This window comes from Cryptomeria japonica, chromosome 11, assembly GCF_030272615.1.
Source record: "Cryptomeria japonica chromosome 11, Sugi_1.0, whole genome shotgun sequence".
Lineage (NCBI taxonomy): Eukaryota > Viridiplantae > Streptophyta > Pinopsida > Cupressales > Cupressaceae > Cryptomeria > Cryptomeria japonica.
In genome coordinates this window covers 223,867,319-223,887,449 of record NC_081415.1, presented here as the reverse complement: position 1 = coordinate 223,887,449, position 20,131 = coordinate 223,867,319, and the positions used below count along the sequence as shown (strand labels likewise).

The window sequence follows — 20,131 nt, the reverse complement described above, 5'->3', positions numbered from 1 at the left end:
TTTCAAATTTGAACATCCATATTTAATTTATTTGAATTTTAACTCTACAATTATTCATCCTAATTTTCATATCTTAATTTTTTATTAATATTTAAATTTAATCTGCTATTTTCTTCACTATTTCCCTTTGAAAAGAACAATTTATGCTAAAAAATGATCGAACTCTAACCTTTCAATCCATGCACACTTATTAGACAGTAAGTTATTAAATAACAAGTAATCCTTTACATAATGACAGTGCTTAAAAATACAAACAAAATAAGGGAACCGTATACCGATCACAATAAATAATAATATACGGTTGTAATAGAGAGGAACAATTCACATAGGCGTAAGAGTTTGATTGTTAGTGTGAGTAATGCTCCGCATTCCTCCCGACTTGTCAACCTGTGATGGCCCAAGTTGACAAAACATTACCCAATCCAACAGAACTAACTATGTTCTTTCAAAGTTGATGAAAAGAACAAAGATAAAAATTTCTCTTTCGACTTTTCCATCAAATTTCGTCATCAAGGAGCTAAAACTAAAAAATCAAAGTATGTGATCATCCATGCTTAAAAATCTGAACTCATATTCATCTCAAGTATTTCCCTTATGAATCCTGTTCATATATTTCAAGTACTGGGGAGTTCACACAAGCTCTGTCATCTTGGGAAGCACTAAAACCCAACATCAGTTTTGCTTCCATCATGTCAAAGATTGAAGTCCCAGCTTCATCCTTTTGGTTTCTCTGTAGTGTTTACAGCATTGGATGTTTGCTACAGGCAGCTCAAGTGATAGCAGTCACAGATCCCATTGAAGGCAAGTTTAGCTTATGAAAGATTTTGTTTTGTTTAATAGCATGTTGTTTATCGACCATTCCTTAACTTTCTGTCATGTTGTGTTGTTTGAAATAACAGTTGCTGCAGTAAGGTCACTTTCTGATAAGTGGAATATTGAGTCATCTGCAGAATGGAACCGCACAGACCCATGCTTTGGCAGAGCCAATTCTACTCTTGATAATATAAATCTTGGCATCAAGTGTGACTGCACAGGCACCCTCTGTCATGTTACAGAAATGTAATGTTTACAGTAACCTTGTTGCTCAATGGATTGAATTTTAAGTTATAATTTATTAAATTCCACGAAACAACTAAAACTTACTTAGGACCTCCTGTTAGGAAGATAAGGCTCTACTGGTCCCTTTTTCTTCCAACAAAGCAAGTGTTCTCCCAATTCTTCAAACAACATAGAACATATGTAACTAACGTTTTATATGATAAATCGTGGTTGAAGTTGTAAAACTAAGAAAAAAATGGGCTTTTGGGTGGTGACTCACCGCCAACGGGTAGGCTGACTTCGTCTCTGAGACTTCGTTGTAGAATAAAAAGAGAAGGGTTTGTTTTCAATTTATTTTATACATTATTCAAGTTTTGTATTCTTGGTTCTATCTTCATGACTAACTCTGGTTATAAACTTCAAGTTAATAGCTTAATAGCTTCTAACTGCTCGTGGTGCTCTGCGTCTCCTTCACACGGAGGCTTTGCCTTTGGGTGGGATTTTGGGGTGCGGGGTCAGTTTCTGGTGGTCACAGTGGGTGGTCGGCTTTTGGTAGTAGTGGTGGCTGACCTGATTTTTCTAAGGGATTTCTCAGGTTGGCTCTAGCTATATTGTCTGATTGTGATATTAAAGATAAGGAGGAAGGAGAAGCTACTGCTAATGAGGGGTGGTCCTTGTCCAATGTGACTCCAAATCGAGATTGTTTTTGCCACTTAAGTGGCTTATTTTTCATGGTTATCTGTTATTTGGGTTCTGCTTGTGTGACTGTTATTTTGTGTAGTTGGTGTTTTTCTTTTTGTATTCTGTCCGTGCGACTCTGTTTTAACTTTATGAATGCTGCCCATGTGACTCTGAGGGGTGACCTTGTGTCTCTCTATATTTTTCTTTAACATGTAGACATTATTTTAACTTAATAGAAACGGATGCATGTAGTCATAAAAATTCTACCTACTTCATCCTGAGTGGATTTCAATGGAAAACTAGAATACAGTGTGACAGGAGGCGTAGGTTTCATACTGAAAGTTACACCACAACCTCTCCATACCCTTACAAATTGTAGGGGTTTGGGGATTTGAAGCCAAGCTTAGTTCTTAAGAGAACTCTTGATGCAGAGCCCTGGTCCTATCTCTTATTGTTTGCTTACAAACTAATACATATGAAAACTGAATAAAATTGACCATTATTCGTTTGACTGTTATCTACATTTATTCCATTTTAGTGTGGCTTTTTAGTGATTCAACTGAAGAACGAAAGCAAAATGGGCAGTTCTTTTAATTTTTAAAAGTTGGCCGAATTAGTTTGTTAATTTAAGATTCGAGAGCTTTAGAGTTTTTAAAAAGAGTCAGATACCTCAATCTATCTGGAAATAACTGGTTCTCATTTACATGATGGATTTTGAAGGAGAACCGAAACATCAATTTTCTTTCTTTTTGTACACATTAATCTCCAAAAAAACCTTTTTTCCTAAACATTACGGACTGTGCAAGCTTAAAATCTTTGTAACTATTCATATAGGTTGAAGATGTAAGGTTGTATGAAAGAGACCCTAGGCATAATAAGGACTATATGTTAAGTTATATGTTAAGTGTTAGTCTGTCAGATAGAACGAAATCATATTCAATTAGTATTTGACGTGTTTATTGCACTTTGAACTCCAATATCTTAACAAACTTTGTAAAAAGTTGACTAAATCTTGCTACATAAGTATTTTTAAAAACGAGCTTCCAAGTCTTCATACAGAAGTCGATGGTCAGCAATTAGATTTTGTATCTAACAAGAATTAAGTTAATGTTGTGTTGGCTGATAAATTGGAGTAAGAAGATTTAAATATGTTCCCACACCATAAACCGTGGTAAGTTACCTCAATTTTCCTAGACTGAATCCTAAGACAGATTAAGAATTGGTGAAATATCTGTTCAGCTTTATAAACATTCTCTTACATCAGCTCAGCTGTGATGAATTTGTTTCAATCTTGAAAATTCCTCAACTTTTAATCCAGCTACTACTTCGACTTGAAAAATTCTTCATATCTCTGTCCAGATTTGCTGAATTCACTTACACTTGAAATTTTTTTTCAACATTATGCCGTTAAAACATGAAGATTAATGGTTGGTTAGTAGTTATTTATTCTAATTTTTTTAGAGGAAGGTTGAGAACATTTTTACAAAGTGGAATACAAAATTTAAAGTGTGCTCCATACTAAGCCATCGAGGACTTTTGTTCTTTCAGGAAGGTCTATGATATAGATATAACAGGGGAGCTTCCAGAAGAATTAGCTAATCTGACTCACCTCACAAATCTGTAAGTCTAAATCTTTTTTTTTTTAAAGTTTATCTTCCACTTATTGGGATAATAAAAATGATATTACCCATGCGGAAATACTAACTTACTGGACAGATTAAAATCCTGTATCAGAAAACAAAAGTTAAATAAATTGATTATATTGTCTTAGAAAGATTACCTTGTTCTTTTGATGCCACTTAAAAGAGTAATACTTCGACATATCTCTGTTATTCTCTATTATCCTGTGGGATGGATCTGTGAATTTTGTTGGTAGGAACCTGAACCAGAACTATTTGAATGGTCGCATTCCTGCTTTCTTGGGGAACCTCACCAACATGCAATACTTGTGAGGCTCTTCCTCTAGTCCTTTGTTTGTGTTAATTTATTGCATTAAATTTCTTTTATTTATTCCTGTCAAATGGGTCAGGTCATTCAAATTTATTTACTAGCAGATCTTTGAATTGTATCTCAAAGATAGCTTGCAACATGCAATGTTCAAAGAATAAAAAACATTCATTTTTTCAGGGCCTTTGGCATTAATAATTTTTCTGGCCCTGTACCAAAGGAGCTTGGAAATCTTCAGAACTTGATAGTCTTGTAAGATCAATCTCTCTCTCTCTCTCCCTACCTATCTATCTATCTATATATATATATACATACTTGAGAAGAGCGCAAGCTGCTCTGTAATCATTCAGAATAGAATATCAAGCAGGAAAAGAGTAACGATTTTTAAACTTATTTTTTCATTCATACTTTCGTAGGTTATAAATTCATGAATGGCCCGGTTAGAGTTATGTCTAATTCCTTTAAGAAAATATTAGTCTTATGACTGTGTAATGTGATTATGTGCATAAATTAGTAGTTAGATAAATTCCTAGGGTAGTCATATTGCATGAATAACATGAAGAATTGAAAGTGGTCATGTAAACGTGGAAAATGAAGATCCACAGAACATATGTAAGAGTAACACAAGATTTACCCTGGAGAAATTGAGTAAAAAAATCTAGCAAGTAGGATTGCTTCTCCAATTCACTATCACTAGGGAATTTAAGGTTACAAGTTCACAAGACTGACATACAAACAACAATCCATCTTTCTTGTTTTGCATTCACCAATCTGTTATTTGTTAATGATTTTCCTATATGCTCTGCAATCAATTCAAATCTTAGATCACTATTCTGTTCTCCTCTATGATTCTTTCTAACCAAAGCATCGTGAACATTAACACAATTGTAGATTGTTATTATTAATAAATTGTCTTTTTTGTAAGTGACTTATTTTGTTGTAAATTAATGGTCAGCTTGGTAGTGTAATCAAATTGTAGTTATGAAGGATTGTTCCTTAAAAAGAAGCATTGGTCCTACAGGTAGCATTTCCAACAGCAAAAAAAAACTTCCAAACAACATGCCTGCACAATAGATACATACTAATCAGTCTTCCTAATCAGTCTTCCAATCTGGAAGAATCCATTGCTAGTTTTCTTGTGATGAGTCGAGTCCTATACAAGCTCCTTCATGTGTGTGGATTTTCAGTTGCAGTTCTGGTCTTGACCATATCCATTATGTCAGGTTCAATCTACTACAATTCAATCTTTTAGGCTGTATTTTGAAAATAAAATGTCTTGAATTTTTTTAGGCCTCCCTACTCCTTTCTAGATACTTTGGAGATCATTCCAACACATTCCATATACATGTGCAATTCTGCCTTAGCATATTACATGTCTTGGAGCGGTCAAGTTGCATAAGAATGATTCTTTAAGGGTCAAACAAAACTATGAATTCTTAAAAAAAATAGATTTAACAATGTGATATGATTTATATTCAAAGCTGATTTAGATCATATCTCATAAGAGACTATTGGTCTCCAAAATAGATGAGGTTTAAAGTAGCCCATTTCTTCCTTGGTAATGTCCCCTTTCTAGCATTCATAGCATGATGATGTCATTAGCCTATTTTCTCATGGTCCCATAGGCTATCCTAGACACAAAAAAGATCCGAGGGATGTTTGGCCTAGGCATTTCTAGTTATAGGCCAGTTCGAGCTGATTTGATGCAATTTTAAGGAACTTGCTATTTTTAGTAAGTCGGTTGGCTAGGGAAATGACTCAACATTTCAGTGCATTCCTGAATGGCAACAATGTTGGTGATGATAGTTCAATGCCAACTAAGTAATTTACTTCTAATCCGAGATATTTATTATTTAACGATAAGTTTAAGTTATAAAGTTAAATTAATTTTTTTTTTTTTTTTATCAATAAATTAAAATATTTAACTTTATCGTTATTTAATAACTTCAGTGGGACTATAAAGTTAAGTGTTAAAAGTATTAAATGTCCCCTTTCTTTTAAAAGGTACATGGGCAACTTAATGAGGGGATTATAATACTAAAATAAAAGTGATTTGTATTATCCCACATTGCCTGTGAGTTGGATTAGCTTCTTGGAGAAATGGATAAATAGAGGCTGTGAGAGTTTTTTAGTATGCTTGGATAAGATGAAAGTTATGCTATTGGATTTCTCAGGAATCTGATTATTGGGGTTGGAGGACAAAATTCCTCTTTGTCAACATTCTTCTTGCTGTTGCAAGATACAGTCAGGAGAATTTATGGTGTTTTCATTTAGGAAACACATATTGGACTTATTAGATTTTTAAAGGGAAGTTTTGGAGAAGATATTAGGAGCAGATTCAAAGGCGATAGTGAAGATTTGTGAGTTGCTACAGTGCTGTAAACAGTGCCATGAACAGTTCTGCTACAGTGCATAAACAGTGTTTTGGGCAGATTTCAGACTTGTGGAGTTAAGATTTGAATTTGTTTCATTATCAAATAGTCTTTCACATAAGTTTGAAGCATATTTGAGTGTCATTAAGAGTTTGAAGACATTCCCAGGTCTATAATATTGTTCGAATCTGATTTGTATGCTTGGAGTTGGAATTAAATAAGTGTTATCAGCATTAATCTTCTTGTTATTAGCATTTGTTATGTATGATTTTTCTATATTGAATGAAATCTGAAAGCCACTCAACAAATATCAATTTATCCAACTTATTTTATTGTAAATTAAGAACTGATTCAAAAAACCAGTAATCAACTTGCAAGCCAACTATTTGACAAAATTACATTGAGTGAAAAAGCACAAAAATTAGTCTAGAACAGGGGGTGTTCTTACAGTGGTATCAGAGTAGTGTATCCTTCCATCCTAAAGGGTACAATATGAGTAAATAGTGATATGTCTGGATTTGATCAACAACTTTTACACATCACTATAATACTTGCAGAAATAGAGCAGTTGCGAACTTAAATCCGAAATAACAAAGCGCTATTGAAGAGAAAAATACAGGAAACATGGGAGATAGGAATGTCAAGGATCTAGGAGAGGAGAGGTTTCTACAAATATTGGACACACTAGTTCAGGGGCAGTAGCTAGCAGAGCAGAGAGCTTATCAACAAAATCAGTAGTTAGATATTTTGACATAGATGATGGCTCGCCAGTTGGGTATTGATGTTAATAACTTAGGTGGCGGAAACAATGGTGGAAATAATGGGGGAAACAATGGAGGTAATAATGGACACAACGGTGGACAAAGTGGTAATGGGGGCTCGAAAGAGGAAATGTGGATGATAACTTTGGGCATGTAGCTTAGCCAACTAGAGCGGTGAGTTCCAAACCTCTTCTACCTACCTTCCCACCTAGGGCACTAGCACAACTCATGAATGAGCCTCAAATCACCGAATTACAAGATCAATTAAAAAAAGACTAGGAGAGTGGAGGACCCGATTTTCAGGCAGCTATCTCTCTATGAGATTACATTGATGTGAGGAGGAGACACATGCCTCATGCAGGAGACAAGAACCAAAACTTCAAGTTACGGAAGAAAGTAGGGAAGTTGTCTCTATCATATTTTGATGCTTCTGGGAAGACTACAACACGAGCTTGGGTTCAAAAGGTGGATACTTACCTTCCTCTTAATCCTATGCCTGAAGAAGAAGCCATTAAATATGCTACTATACACATAGATGGAGTTACACATGAGTGGTGGCACCATGGCATGGTGACTGTGGGATATGACCAAATCACTTCCTATGTTGAGTTTATAGAATGATTGATAGAAAGATTTGATAGGAAGGATCCAGAACTACATTTCAAGGAGTTGGCACAGTTGAAACAATGGAGATCATTGGAGAATTACATCTCAGAATTTCAAAGGCTCTCAATATTGGTTACTGATATTTCATAGAGGAGGCTCATGGTGTTGTTTATGGATGGGTTTGCTAATCCGTTGAGAGGATGGATTAAGGCTCTCAATCCCTTTATATTGTAAGAAACCATTAAGAAGGCAAGGGACATGGGGACATCCACTTCAAAGAATAGATTTCAATCAAAAGGGTTCTCACATAACAAGGACAAAGACAAAAAACAAATCACAAAGGAATCTGATCAGCAAAAGAAATCAGTTACTAGAATTGACAGTGAGACACTCAATGACTTAAGGAAGAGAAATTTATGCTTTACATGTAGAGAACCTTGGGCCCTAGGTCATAAATGTGCAATAAAAGGGAAGGCACATCGGATAGAATACTATTCAACTGAGGAAACTACTTTAGAAAAATTAGACCAGCAATCTGATTTAGGAGAAGAAGAATCATCAGAAGAATCTGAAAAGGAGGAAGAGCCTAGGGAGGATAAGGCCCTAGCACAACTATGAGGAACTCAAAAGACTATTACCTTCAAGGTAAGGGGTGTTATACAGGGGCAGCGTGTAGTAGCCTTAATTGATACAGGTGTAACACATAATTTTATTGACGAGAGGCTTGTGTCTAGGAGGGGACTTCAAACAAAAGAGCATGATGGGTTTAAGGTAATGGCTGGTGCTGGGCGCAAAATCTCTTGCACTCACAAAATTTCAAATCTGACTATGCAGATTGGTGACTATCGACTGCAAGATGAGTTATACATGGTGATATAGGGGACTATGATGTTATACTTGGCATGACATGGATGTCATCATTAGTAGAGTTCACCTTCAATTTGGAAAGATTGGAAATGAAGTTTAGACATCAAGCCAGGAATGTGCTCCTTAGAGGACTCTCAGATGGGAGACTTAGAATAGTGTCACTCAAGAGGATGGAGCATCCATTTAGGCACGACTAGATGGAGTGGGCAGAAAAGTGTCTCATTATGCCTACTATTATGAAGCAGTAAGTTAAGAGCTACCATCCAGACATACAGGAGGTAATCTCCCGACACACTAAGATGTTTGATAGCATCCCTTATGGAGTTCCACCTGAGAGGGGAATTGAGCATGTGATTGAGTTAGAGGAAAGGGCAAAACCAGTGATCACCACTCCATATAGGTATCCAAAGAAACAGAAGGATGAGATTGAGAAAGCAATTAAGGAGTTGTTGAAAATGGGACACATTAGGCCTAGTAAGAGTCCCTTTGCATCGACAGTAGTTTTGGTGAAGAAAAAAGATGGGACTATATGAATGTGTATTGGCTATAGGGATTTGAATAAAAGGACTATCAAGAATAGATACCCCATACTATGGATAGATGAGCTACATGGAGTGTGTTATTTCACCAAGATTGACTTATGGTTAGGATATCATCAAATTAGGATGAGAGCCGATGACATAGAGAAGACAAGATTCAGATGCCATTACTACCACTTTGAGTTCTTGGTAATGCCATTTGGGTTTACCAATGCTCTTACCACATTTCAAAATTGTATGAACTAAGTGTTCAAGAAGCAATTGTGAAGTTTGTATTAGTTTTCTTTGATGTCATCTTGATTTTTAGTAGATCTTGGGAGGAGCATTTGCAGCATTTGGAAGAGATCCTAAGTATGCTGGAAGTGAGTCACTATTTGCCAAGGAATCAAAATGTGAATTCGGCATGATAGAGCTTTTATACCTTGGACACAACATTAGTGCGGAGGGAGTGAGAGTGGATATAGAGAAGATTAGAGACATCATTGAATGGCCAACTCCGACTAACCTCACACAGTTGAAGGGGCTCCTTGGGTTGTGTGGCTTCTATAGGAGGTTTGTGCAAAGGTTTTCCCAGACAACAGCTCAGTTGATAGATCTTATGAAGAAGGAAGCCTTTGAGTGTTCAGAGACAACACAATAGTTTTTTGAGCCTTTCAAGTAGGTGATGTCATCTTAGCTAGTGTTAGCCCTTCCAGATTTCACCAACCCATTTGAGGTACAATGTGATGCTTCAGAGGATGGGATTGGTGCAGTTCTAATGCAGGAAAAACACCCCATAGCATATGAAAGCAGGAAGTTGAGAGGGGTGGAGAAGAGCTATTCCATTTATGATCTGGAGATGTGTTGTGCGTTGCACACGCCCCCCTGTCGCCGACAGGGTCCCCCTTTCCATGGTTTGAGTTTTTTGATCGTCATCCCGAGAATCGAATCAGAGTTTCTCGTATCTCCTCGAGCGAGTTCGTGATCAGTCCGTAAGCTGATCAACGTTGGAGTAATGAACCAATGAGCCCTTTTGACTGATCTGGCTTTCGGGCGTAAATACCGGGAGTTTGTTCCAAAATTTCAAAACTTAACGCAATGCAAGCATCTTTTCGGACTCCAGGTCCGAACTTGGCGAAAGTCAAGATGAGCCGTTAAGTTTAAAACGTTGTGCGCTCCCCCCCTTTTTTGATGTAAGCATCCGAAGGTGAAAATTCAAAATTTGAAAGCATAAGGTGGCAATCGCATTCCGGACCCTAGGTCCGAAATTTCCAAAAAATTAAAGTTTCAAAACACAACACTGCCCAACAACGTTTTCGGACCTTAGGTCCGAATGTTAGTGAAGGTTAAGTTTAAAACACAGTGCAATAGCATACTTCGGACCCCCGTGTCCGAATAACACAAGCTGTTGAGTTCTAAAAAACATATCAAACAGCGTCTTCGGACCCTAGGCTCCGAAAAGAGACAAAGTTAAAGTTTTTTTTAAGCAACATCAAAAAACCACGTTTCGGACCCCCGCGTCCGAATATCGACCAAGGGCGAAGTTGAAGTTTTAAAAAAAAAAACGCACATCATACATACTTCGGACCCTAAGCTCCGAAAAAGGCGAAGTTGAAGTTTAAAAAAAAAACGCACATCATACATACTTCGGACCCTAAGCTCCGAAAAAGGTGAAGTTGAAGTTTTAAAAAAAAAACGCACATCATACATACTTTGGACCCTAAGCTCCGAAAAAGGCGAAGTTGAAGTTTTAAAAAAAAACGCACATCATACATACTTCGGACCCTAAGCTCCGAAAAAGGCGAAGTTGAAGTTTTAAAAAAAAACGCACATCATACATACTTCGGACCCTAAGCTCCGAAAAAGGCGAAGTTGAAGTTTTAAAAAAAAAAACACATCATACATACTTCGGACCCTAGGGTCCGAAAAGGGACAAAGTTAAAGTTTTTTTATAAAAGCAACATAAACAGCGTTTTCGGACCCCCGCGTCCGAATGACCAAGGGCGAAGTAAGTTTTTAAAGGCATTTCTCCAGCATCGAAATGCATACTTCGGGCCCTAAGCTCCGAATGAAAAGGGCGAACTGAGGTTTTAAAAACGCAGCGCATGGCACACTTCAGACCCTCGCGTTCGAATGAAAAAGGACGAAGTGTAAGTTTTAAAACATATCAAATAACATTCTTCGGACCCTAAGCTCCGAAAGGGAAAGTGTGGTGTTTCAAAAGCAACGTCGAGACGCACTTCGGACCCCCGCGTCCGAATAACAAAGACAGTATAAGCTTCTAAAACAACATCAAAACGCACTTCGGACCCCCGCATTCGAGCTTCAACATCATCGGGCAAACAGCGTTTTCGGACCCTAAGCGTCCGAAATTCCAAGGTGAAAGTTTAAAAACGAAGTCCAAAAGCAAGCAAAACATTAAACGCAGAAGGCACAGTGTGTAACGCGGAGGTCAGGACGAGCACACCCGCGAAGGTTAGATTCGAAAACCTCCAATTCGAAATTCGAAAGGAACTCTTAAATCCGAAAGCAAGGAGGTAAGACACTGCATCATCCTCCCATCGACCATTTAAAATTCAGGTTGCTAGACACAGAACCATGTGAAATTAATAAATCCTCTTTCATCTTCCAAACTGCGAAAATTTAAACAGGAAGGATAACCGTTGGGATTCAAATTTTGCAGGGTCATCCGCTCGCCCCCCCCGCAAGGTCGAGCAATCACCCATCATTCGCTCCGATCAGGTAAGTACGCCTTATCGCGTACGGTCATTTAAAATGTGTGGATCAAATACGCAAATATGCAAAATTTGAAATGCTTAGAGTCTGCATCTCCATCATTCGAGCATCCAAAATTTAGGACTTATTCCCGGAGTTTGGCCGAAAACTGCATCTCTTTTCAAAATTCTCATGTTTTGCCTTTGTTAAAATTAATCCAAAAAATTCGAGAGTAAGAATGCTTAGTCATAAATCTTCAGGAATATGATGCTGTAGAAGTTAATCAGATTGTTAGCCCAGAGTGATATTTAAACTAATCTCGGTCTGTTGAAACACTTCTGTTATTATCTAGCCCGCATCGTCATTCTCGTGTCACCTTGTAATCCATGTCTGGCTGTGCAGGATAAATGCCTAAATCAGCGGCAGAATCATCAAAAACACCCGCTGCAGCAGAAACCTCACGAGCATCCAAATCAGACATCCCACGGAAAGTTGAAAGAATGAAGTATCAGTATCAGAGGGGAGGGTTAAGAGAGTCAAAGGTCCAGAGTATCTGGGACAACATTGGTGACACCGACCTTGGCCACATTGATATTCAGGATTTCAGGGATCGGGTCTTCTCACCCAATGCATATGGCAGGCCTAGGCAAATGCTGGAAAGTGGCATCGCCCAAGCAGCAGGTTTTCCTCCAGCAATCCAGAACTATGAATTAGTAGTGGAAGCTGCTCGGCATTACGAGCCAAAGTCCAGATTAGTGCTTCTGGAAGATATCACTATTGCCGACTTCTCCCCTGAGGCTATCGGCGATGCATTTGATATCCCCTTTCCAAATAATCCCATAGCTACAACAATGGACGAGGCACAGGGGGCGTATGATATGAACCCAGCTCGATGTAGGGCACTAATTAACGAAGAATGGTTCAAAGAAAAAAGGCCTTCAAGCACCAGGATTGTGAAAAAGACCCCCAAAAGTGACTTTCATAATGAACATGGCGATATGGTCACCTTACTTAGCCGAGTCATGGGACTCCCTAAGTCCAACTACTTTGAAGAATGGATGTTCTATTTTACAGAACAGGTCTTTGCCGGAAAGTCTAAGTTTGACTGGGCTCAGATCATAAGTGATAACATCCACGCTCAGCTGATTGAGCTTGAGACAAAGAAGTATTTCACCATGACCTCCTATTTGGTCTATATGTTCGCAAAGAACCAGCCACTGCTAGGATTAATAATGAAAGGTGAGATCGGGAATGGGCCTGGTCAGGTAAAGGTTTATGATTGCTACCCGCAGCTGCACTACCAGGATATAGATCAAAGGGAAAAGAGCAGCCCGGCTTACGCGGTTGGACAGTACGAACGTGTCAATGACGCCTTCACAATGCGTCTAGTCAGGCTAATGCAGGGAGGGTTACACATAAGGCTCTCGGAGCAAGCTACCATTTTAGTGCAGAGGTATGGGGCCTGGTTTATTCAGTTCCCAAGATTCTCCTACATCCGAATTGCTGGCTTTGAAGGTGCCCCCCTTCGACTTCCGCGGTACCCAACCGATAAAGTAGTCCTCATGGAAGTGGCAAGGCAATCACGCCTTGCCGGCATATTATTACGAGAAAGCAAGCAGGCTGGATTCGCATTTCCAATGATCATAGGCAACCATGATGTCCAATTGAGAACTCCCACCCTAGCAGAAGAGTCCCTTGCAGAGCTAGCCTCTTATGGCCTACAGGAACATTTCCCAAGAAAATGTTTTGATCATGACAATTTGGCAAAGAGAGCTTACGGTAGGCGCTACAGAGCAAAGGAGTCAATTGAAGATTACTGGAAAAATTGCTCCGATGACTACGAAGTCAGGCGACGGGAATATTCTAGATTGAGTGTGCAGCAAATGCGACTCTTTGAGTACCGTCGGGTCCCGGATCAGCTCACAGACTCGGGGAACTGTCTCCAAGTCCGGGAATTCGAAGCAGTGAGGCATCTCTTGCCAGGCGTTGATTGGTCTCAAGACCCAATCACGGATTTCGAAGCAGTCATGGCAGCCCCGGCAAGATACACAGATCAATGGTTACAACACCAGATCGAGAGGCTAGTCCATGAAGGGGTCCAGTTTACTTACCATCTGATGGGCAATTTCGACTCTCAGTCTTCCGAAGATGAAAGGACATCAGCTGAAAAACCAGAGAAAAGGAAGAAAACTAAGGCTTGCAGAGGGACTCGGACGTCCAAGAGAACAAGGAGGGAGAAGATTCCCATAAGAAGGCCAGAGACCACTTCATCTTCAGACCCCAGTTCGCCCGATGGTGCCATAGATTTGGATTGCATACCTGCTCCGCCTTCCCAGAGCGACATAGAGGCATTCCAAGCCAACGATCCTCCTGCTCCAGATATGCCGGACACCGAGCAAAAGGGCCCCAATCCGACTAAGCCGGGTGACCAGATAGAGGAAGGAGAAATCCCATCCACCCAGGGGATCGAAGTGCATGAACCTACCCAGCAGAGCCGCCATGAATTACTACTCCTCCATGCAGCCAAGGACGACTCAACTGTCGAAGGGGAACAAAGAACAGACGAGATCCATGAGCTCGAGGGAACCAAGGAGCCACCATCACAGGAAGATGTCAGACAATTATTCAGTGAGATAGGGGAGAACTCAGATGCAAACAAAGAGCTTCCTCCTTCTTCCACCCCTCCGATGGCGGGACAGCTGTTAATTTGTGATCAGCCAGTTGGAAGTATGGGAGCACAAGGTGCTAACTTAACCCTATCCTCAACCCAGACGGTGCCTCAAGAGTGGCTGATCGCCAGAGCTCAGCGCAGGGCCGCCACCAAGGCGCCCATCGACCTTGAAGACATCTTCTCACGAATGGATCAAACAAAAGCAAAAGGGAAGAAGAAACCGAGAACATACTCTAAGATAACCAAGGATGGGCAAAGGAACCGCACTCTTCATATTGCTACCCCGCCCGTAAACAAGCTAGCAGATCAAATAACCCTGGCAGATTATAGCATTACGACTGTCCCCATCGGACGAGCTACAAAAGAGCAAGAAAAGGAGGAATTTAAGGACTCGGTGCAAAACATACTCAGACAGCTCGAGGAAATCACGGCTGAAAAGGACATGTATCGGGCCCGTGCTGAACAAGCCGAGGGATACATCGATAAGCTCCTACGGCCACTACACAACCCCTCTGAATCCCATATTCCCCCAATGGCATTGGCGCAGAGGACCACAACTGAATTTGAAGGAATCCGGGATACCGCAAAGGCCGTTAAGGAATGGGTGCAAGACATCAAGAAAAAGGGAGAACAGATCCTCAAAGAAGTAAAGGAAATGGCTCTCCATCGAGAGCTCACTCTCGTCAAGCTGTTGGAAGTAAAGAGAGAATCCCTTCACATGCATGAAGTAGCGGCCTCTACCCTTCCCCTCCTAAGAGCTCTTTTCTGGACACATACACAAATTCCCACACTGCCTGACATCTTGAATCCCCATAGCATCAGTGTTCTCAAGGAATGGTATTGGACCGTCACCATGAAGAACGACGCCCAGGAAATTATTGACAAAGAAAATGACGCGTGTGAGGCGATTCTGGGGAACATGCAAGAACTAGGCAAGACCATCCTCCGATCAATGGTTTCGGGGTGGATAAATGACCTGTCCGACAGTGTAATCCGGCCGGATTGGGAGGGAAGATTGGGAGCAGATAAGGCTTCTTATTCCATTGAAGACTTGAGTTTTGCTGGTCAGTTCCATTCAGACATATTATGCTTCGAGCGTAATCGCTCCAGCTGGAAGGACGGTTTAAGACACGTGGACCAGTATCTCGAAGGCATGCAATACAAAATTCGCCACCCTCCCATGCCCCCTTTCAATCCCCTCTTCCAATTATGCATCAAGTTTCAGGAATATGTCCGCGAGGAACGAGCAGCAGGTCGTGATTTATGGCGAGAATACCTGCATGGCGAAGACCAGTTTCTGCAAAAGGAATGTGAAACCAGAATAGAGAAAGCAGTTTCTCAAAAATGCTTTGTTCCCTCCAAGTCTTAAAAAGTGCCCTTTTGTCCCAAAAGGGTGACAGTTGACTTTTGGTCAACATATTGTAAAGTTTTTTGTGCACCTCCCCTTTTTGGATTATTTCAAAGTTGTAATTATCCTTTGGTAGTTATTGCTCCTTTTGGGGTAGTTGTAGATATTTATCTCCCTATTTATGAGTGTGGGTCCCTCTTTTTGTAAGGATGAATCTGGGCCACTTGTTTAGATTAGATCTTGGCCATTCATCCATTTTTGGAAACCTATTTAAGGGGACTGGTTTTCCCTCATTTGGGAGGAAGTTCTTGAATTGTTGCGAAAGCTCTGAAGAAATTTTGCAGGAATTAATACAATGGATTGAAATTACCTTCAAATTTCCTTGTGAGTGCATGGTCTCCTTCTTCATTTAAATTAGAAAGCTTTTAATTATGTCCGTTCATTTTACACAGGAGTTCTTACCAAGCATCTGATAGAATCTCCACAGTCCATACCATTAGAGGATAGCTGATTGCTTTTTTTCCTTTCTGCATGGTTAATCTGGGCTATTTTATGATTCAGTTCGATTATCAAAAGTACACATACCATGAATATAGAAGTTCTAATATTGTATTTGGTAATATGAAAATCTGGTTTCTCCTTTGAAGATTGCACTAAGTTTATGCAAACATTGTGTCTGAATGACTGATGATGCTTAACCTGGTTTCCTGGAGGTGTCTGTCTGCTTGGGTAAATCTGTTGTCCTAGTTAATATTTACTGTTCTCTCTCTCTACCCTTCCTTTCTTTCCTCCCAATTTTATCCCTTTTTTTTAGAAATCCAGTCTTGCTAAATCAGCTTCAAATAAATCAACATCACCTGAAAGAAAGCCAAAAGAGGTCCCTGGGAATTCGCATATGAAATTACTAATCAAACGTAAGCCCCCTTGTGTTTCCAGCATAAAAACATAAAGCCACTGAGAGATCCCGCAGTCAAGACCTGACAAAAGAAACCTTGAGGTAGTCTCCTTTGATCAAACTTAGAAAACAGCATTAGAGACTTTCTTATCTCAAGAGAGAGTAGGATAATCAGTCGGCTATTCTATTCTGCGTTGGCCGTATGGAGTTTGCAGCAATGCGATTTCAGACACGTCAACAAGATGTTGGCTATCATGCATGCGATGGCCAAATTCAGGTCTTATCTGATGGGAAGCAGATTTGTGATACAAACAGATCATAACAACATTAAGTACTTCATGAGCTAGAGAGATCTCGGTGATAGACAACAAAAATGGATCACTAAGCTACAAGCCTATGACTTTGACATTTTATATGTCAAAGGGAAAAAAAATGTGGTGGCAGATGCACTTTCACGGAGACCTCATATATGTTCTTTGGTGGAGATACCAGCTGATTGGAGAGAGATGATTGTAGCAAAATATGCAAAGGATTTGTGGGCAACTGGTTTGATTGAGGGCACCAATCAAGATGATAGGTATACAGTGAAGGGTGACCTCATTTTTTATAAGGACAAAATTTACTTAGTGCCTACTTCACACCTTAAAGGGGTAATTTTGAGGAATTTCCAGGATGCTCTAGGCTGGTCACCTAGGTTTCTTCAAGACTTACAGGAAGATCCAAGAGAGATTCACATGGAAGGGACTTAAGAATTAAGTCCAAAAGTATGTTGGGGAATGTCCAGTTTGCCAACAGAATAAGAATGAGCATACCTTTCCAGCTCGTCCACTTCAGCCCTTACCGATCCCGGATAAAAAATGGGAAAGCATATCAATGGATTTCATTACAGGATTACTTAGGGTACAGGGTAAGGACTGCATTTATGTGGTGGTTGACAAAGTTTGCACATTTCTTCGCTATCGTAGCCACCTATACAGTAGCCCAAGTGGCTGACTTGTTTTTCAGGGAGGTGTTCAGGTTGCATGGGTTGCCCAAGAACATTGTGAGTGACAGGGACAACAAGTTCCTGAGTTTATTTTGGTTGGAACATTTCACATTGAGTGGTACGAAGCTCACTCCTGGCACCAACTACCACCTGTAGACTATTGGCCAAACATAGATAGTAAACAAATGGGTAGCAAAAGGCTTGGGTCAGATGGAAACATATGGGCGAGTATTGCTATAATACCACCTACCACATGACTATTAGGATGGCTCCATTTATGGCACTATGGGTATGAAGCCCCAAAATTTATGGATTTACTCTTTGGGGACAACAGGGTGCCTAAGGCAAAAGATTTGTTGCAAGAGTGTCAAGACATCTAAAGGGAAATGAAGGAGAACATACAATAGGCATAGAACCAACAAAAGTTGTATGCTAATCAGCATAGGGTTGAGCACAGTTTTGAGGTTGGTGATATGGTTTATCTGAGACTTTAGCCTTATAGACAGTCTTCTTTGAAGAAGAGTTGCCAGCCAAAATGTATTTCATGTCTCCAGACTCAAAAAGGATTTAGGCCATAATGTAGTACAATCAACAGAATTGTCACCCCTGGATGAGGAGGGAAATTTGATATTGGTTCCAATAGCGATTATTGATACCAGGGAGAGGACACTTCAGAGAAGGACGATTAAGGAATATCTAGTTAAGTGGAAGAACCTGCTAGTTGAGGATGCTACATGGGAGAGTGATCAGATCTTGCAACACTCAAAGATGAAATTGCGTGAGGACAAGCAATCTTGGGAAGGGCGGACTGTAATGTCCCCTTTCTAGCATTCATAGCATGATGATGTCGTTAGCCTATTTTCTCATGGTCCCATAGGCTAACCATGACACAAAAAGGATCTAGGGGATCTTTGGCCTAGGCATTTCCAGTTATAGGCCACAATTCGAGCTAATTTGATGCAATTTTGGGGAGCTCACTATTTTTAGTAAGGCAGTTGGCTAGAGCAGTGACTCAGCATTTCGGTGCATTATTGAATAGCAACAAAGTTGGTGATGATAGTTGAATGCCGACTGGGTAATTTACTTCTAATATGAGATATTTATTATTCAACGATAAGTTTAAGTTATAAAGTTAAATTAAAATATTTAACTTTATCGTTATTTAATAACTTCAATGAGACTATAAAGTCGTGTTAAAAGTATTAAATGTCCCCTTTCTTTTAAAAGCTACATGGGCAACTTAATGAGGGGATTATAATATTAAAATAAAAGTGATTTGTATTATCCCACATTGCTTATGAGTTGGATTAGCTTCTTGGAAAAATGGATAAATAGAGTGTTGGTTAAAATTTTTGTACACTTGGGGAAATATACAAAATTATGGTTTAAACCATAGTGTGCAAGTAAAACTCTTCTAATTAAGGAAAGGATCCCCCTATCTAACTACAAATTTAAAAATAAAATAGGATGGGACAACAATCTTTCTTCTTCTTTCAAGAAAGACAATATCCTTTTCTCTTCACAGAAAAGTGATAGTGATTCGATATAAAACAGCAATAACAACTTTCGAAATGAAATGAGAAAAAGGAAATGAAGTTTCCTGAAAGCTCAAAAACTTTCGTCACTTCCTTCGGGATGGGACATCAATATCAAGCTCAAAGACTTGATTATGTGAAGTCTTATCTACCCTTTTCTATACTAACACTATCAAGAACAAATTATAACAGCTCAAAGATTGCAATGTCTTATTCTTTTCTACATAAAACAATGGGAAGTAGTATAAGCTCAAGGACTCACAGCTATTTCTCACAAAATTTGCTCCTAAATTCTCTTAAGAACAAGTGAAAGCACAAAGACTTACAACTTCTCTCAACATAATACTTATTTTAATCTATATTAACCTCAAATACTTGCAGCACAAAGACTACAAATCAAAATTGATTAAGCTCTTTAAGAAACACTTGCAAGAAAGATAATATAGGACACTAACTCAAGAATGTAGCACAAAGACCCAAAGCTCGAGCAATTTCCTTCTATTCCTTTCAATTCTTGAATTTACACAAGAAAGCTCAAAGACTTCTTTGCTATAAATTTGGCAGAGTTTTTGCTTACTTTCCAAAAAGATAAAGATTACAATAGACCCCCTCAAGTATTTATAGGAGAGGAGTCATGAGAAAAAGGTGGGAGGATCCCAACTAACTTGAGAAATTCTCTCAACCACCAAGACTTAATCAATAACTAACTATGACTTATTCCAACTACGGTCCTAATAAAACACAACTTGTAGTTGCTTTACATGTAATTACAAAAGTGCAAGTAATGAGTTAAATTGCAATTACAAATTTTTTTATTTTTTTTTTACATGTAACTTGTCAAAACAAAATTACAAATGCATAACTAAAACTATTCCATGTGTCTAAAGACGCGACTCTAACTGCATCATCCTTTGTATGTGATGATTTTCATGTTGCTTCAGGATGCTAGAACTTGAAGTATTTTGGATTGGTAAAGACATCTTGAACTGGAACGAGAACTTGCATCCTTGTCTTCTTGCTTGGGGTAGTACTATCTTTTCAGGAGGGAAAGGGTTGCCTTCCTCTTTTCATGTCATGACCATCTTTGTTTTGAAAGTATTCTATGCTCTCAACCATGAATTGTTGTTGTATCTCTTCTTTGTATCATCCTCCATTCTTGAAATATGCTTGCAAAATAAGGCCCATGCCTTAA

At 39.3% G+C, this 20,131-nt stretch overlaps 1 protein-coding gene across 1 annotated transcript in view; it reads left to right on the top strand.

Moving 5' to 3' along the window:
* The first annotated feature begins 343 nt into the window (after positions 1-343).
* Positions 344-20,131, top strand: part of LOC131063943 (probable LRR receptor-like serine/threonine-protein kinase At1g56130) — a 204,411-nt gene continuing 184,623 nt past the window's right edge. The window contains exons 1-5 of the mRNA XM_059213963.1: positions 344-801; positions 900-1,059; positions 3,268-3,339; positions 3,596-3,667; positions 3,847-3,918. Of these exons, the coding sequence (XP_059069946.1) occupies positions 690-801; positions 900-1,059; positions 3,268-3,339; positions 3,596-3,667; positions 3,847-3,918 (488 nt within the window). The 5' untranslated portion in view covers positions 344-689. The remainder of the gene's footprint in view (positions 802-899; positions 1,060-3,267; positions 3,340-3,595; positions 3,668-3,846; positions 3,919-20,131) is intronic.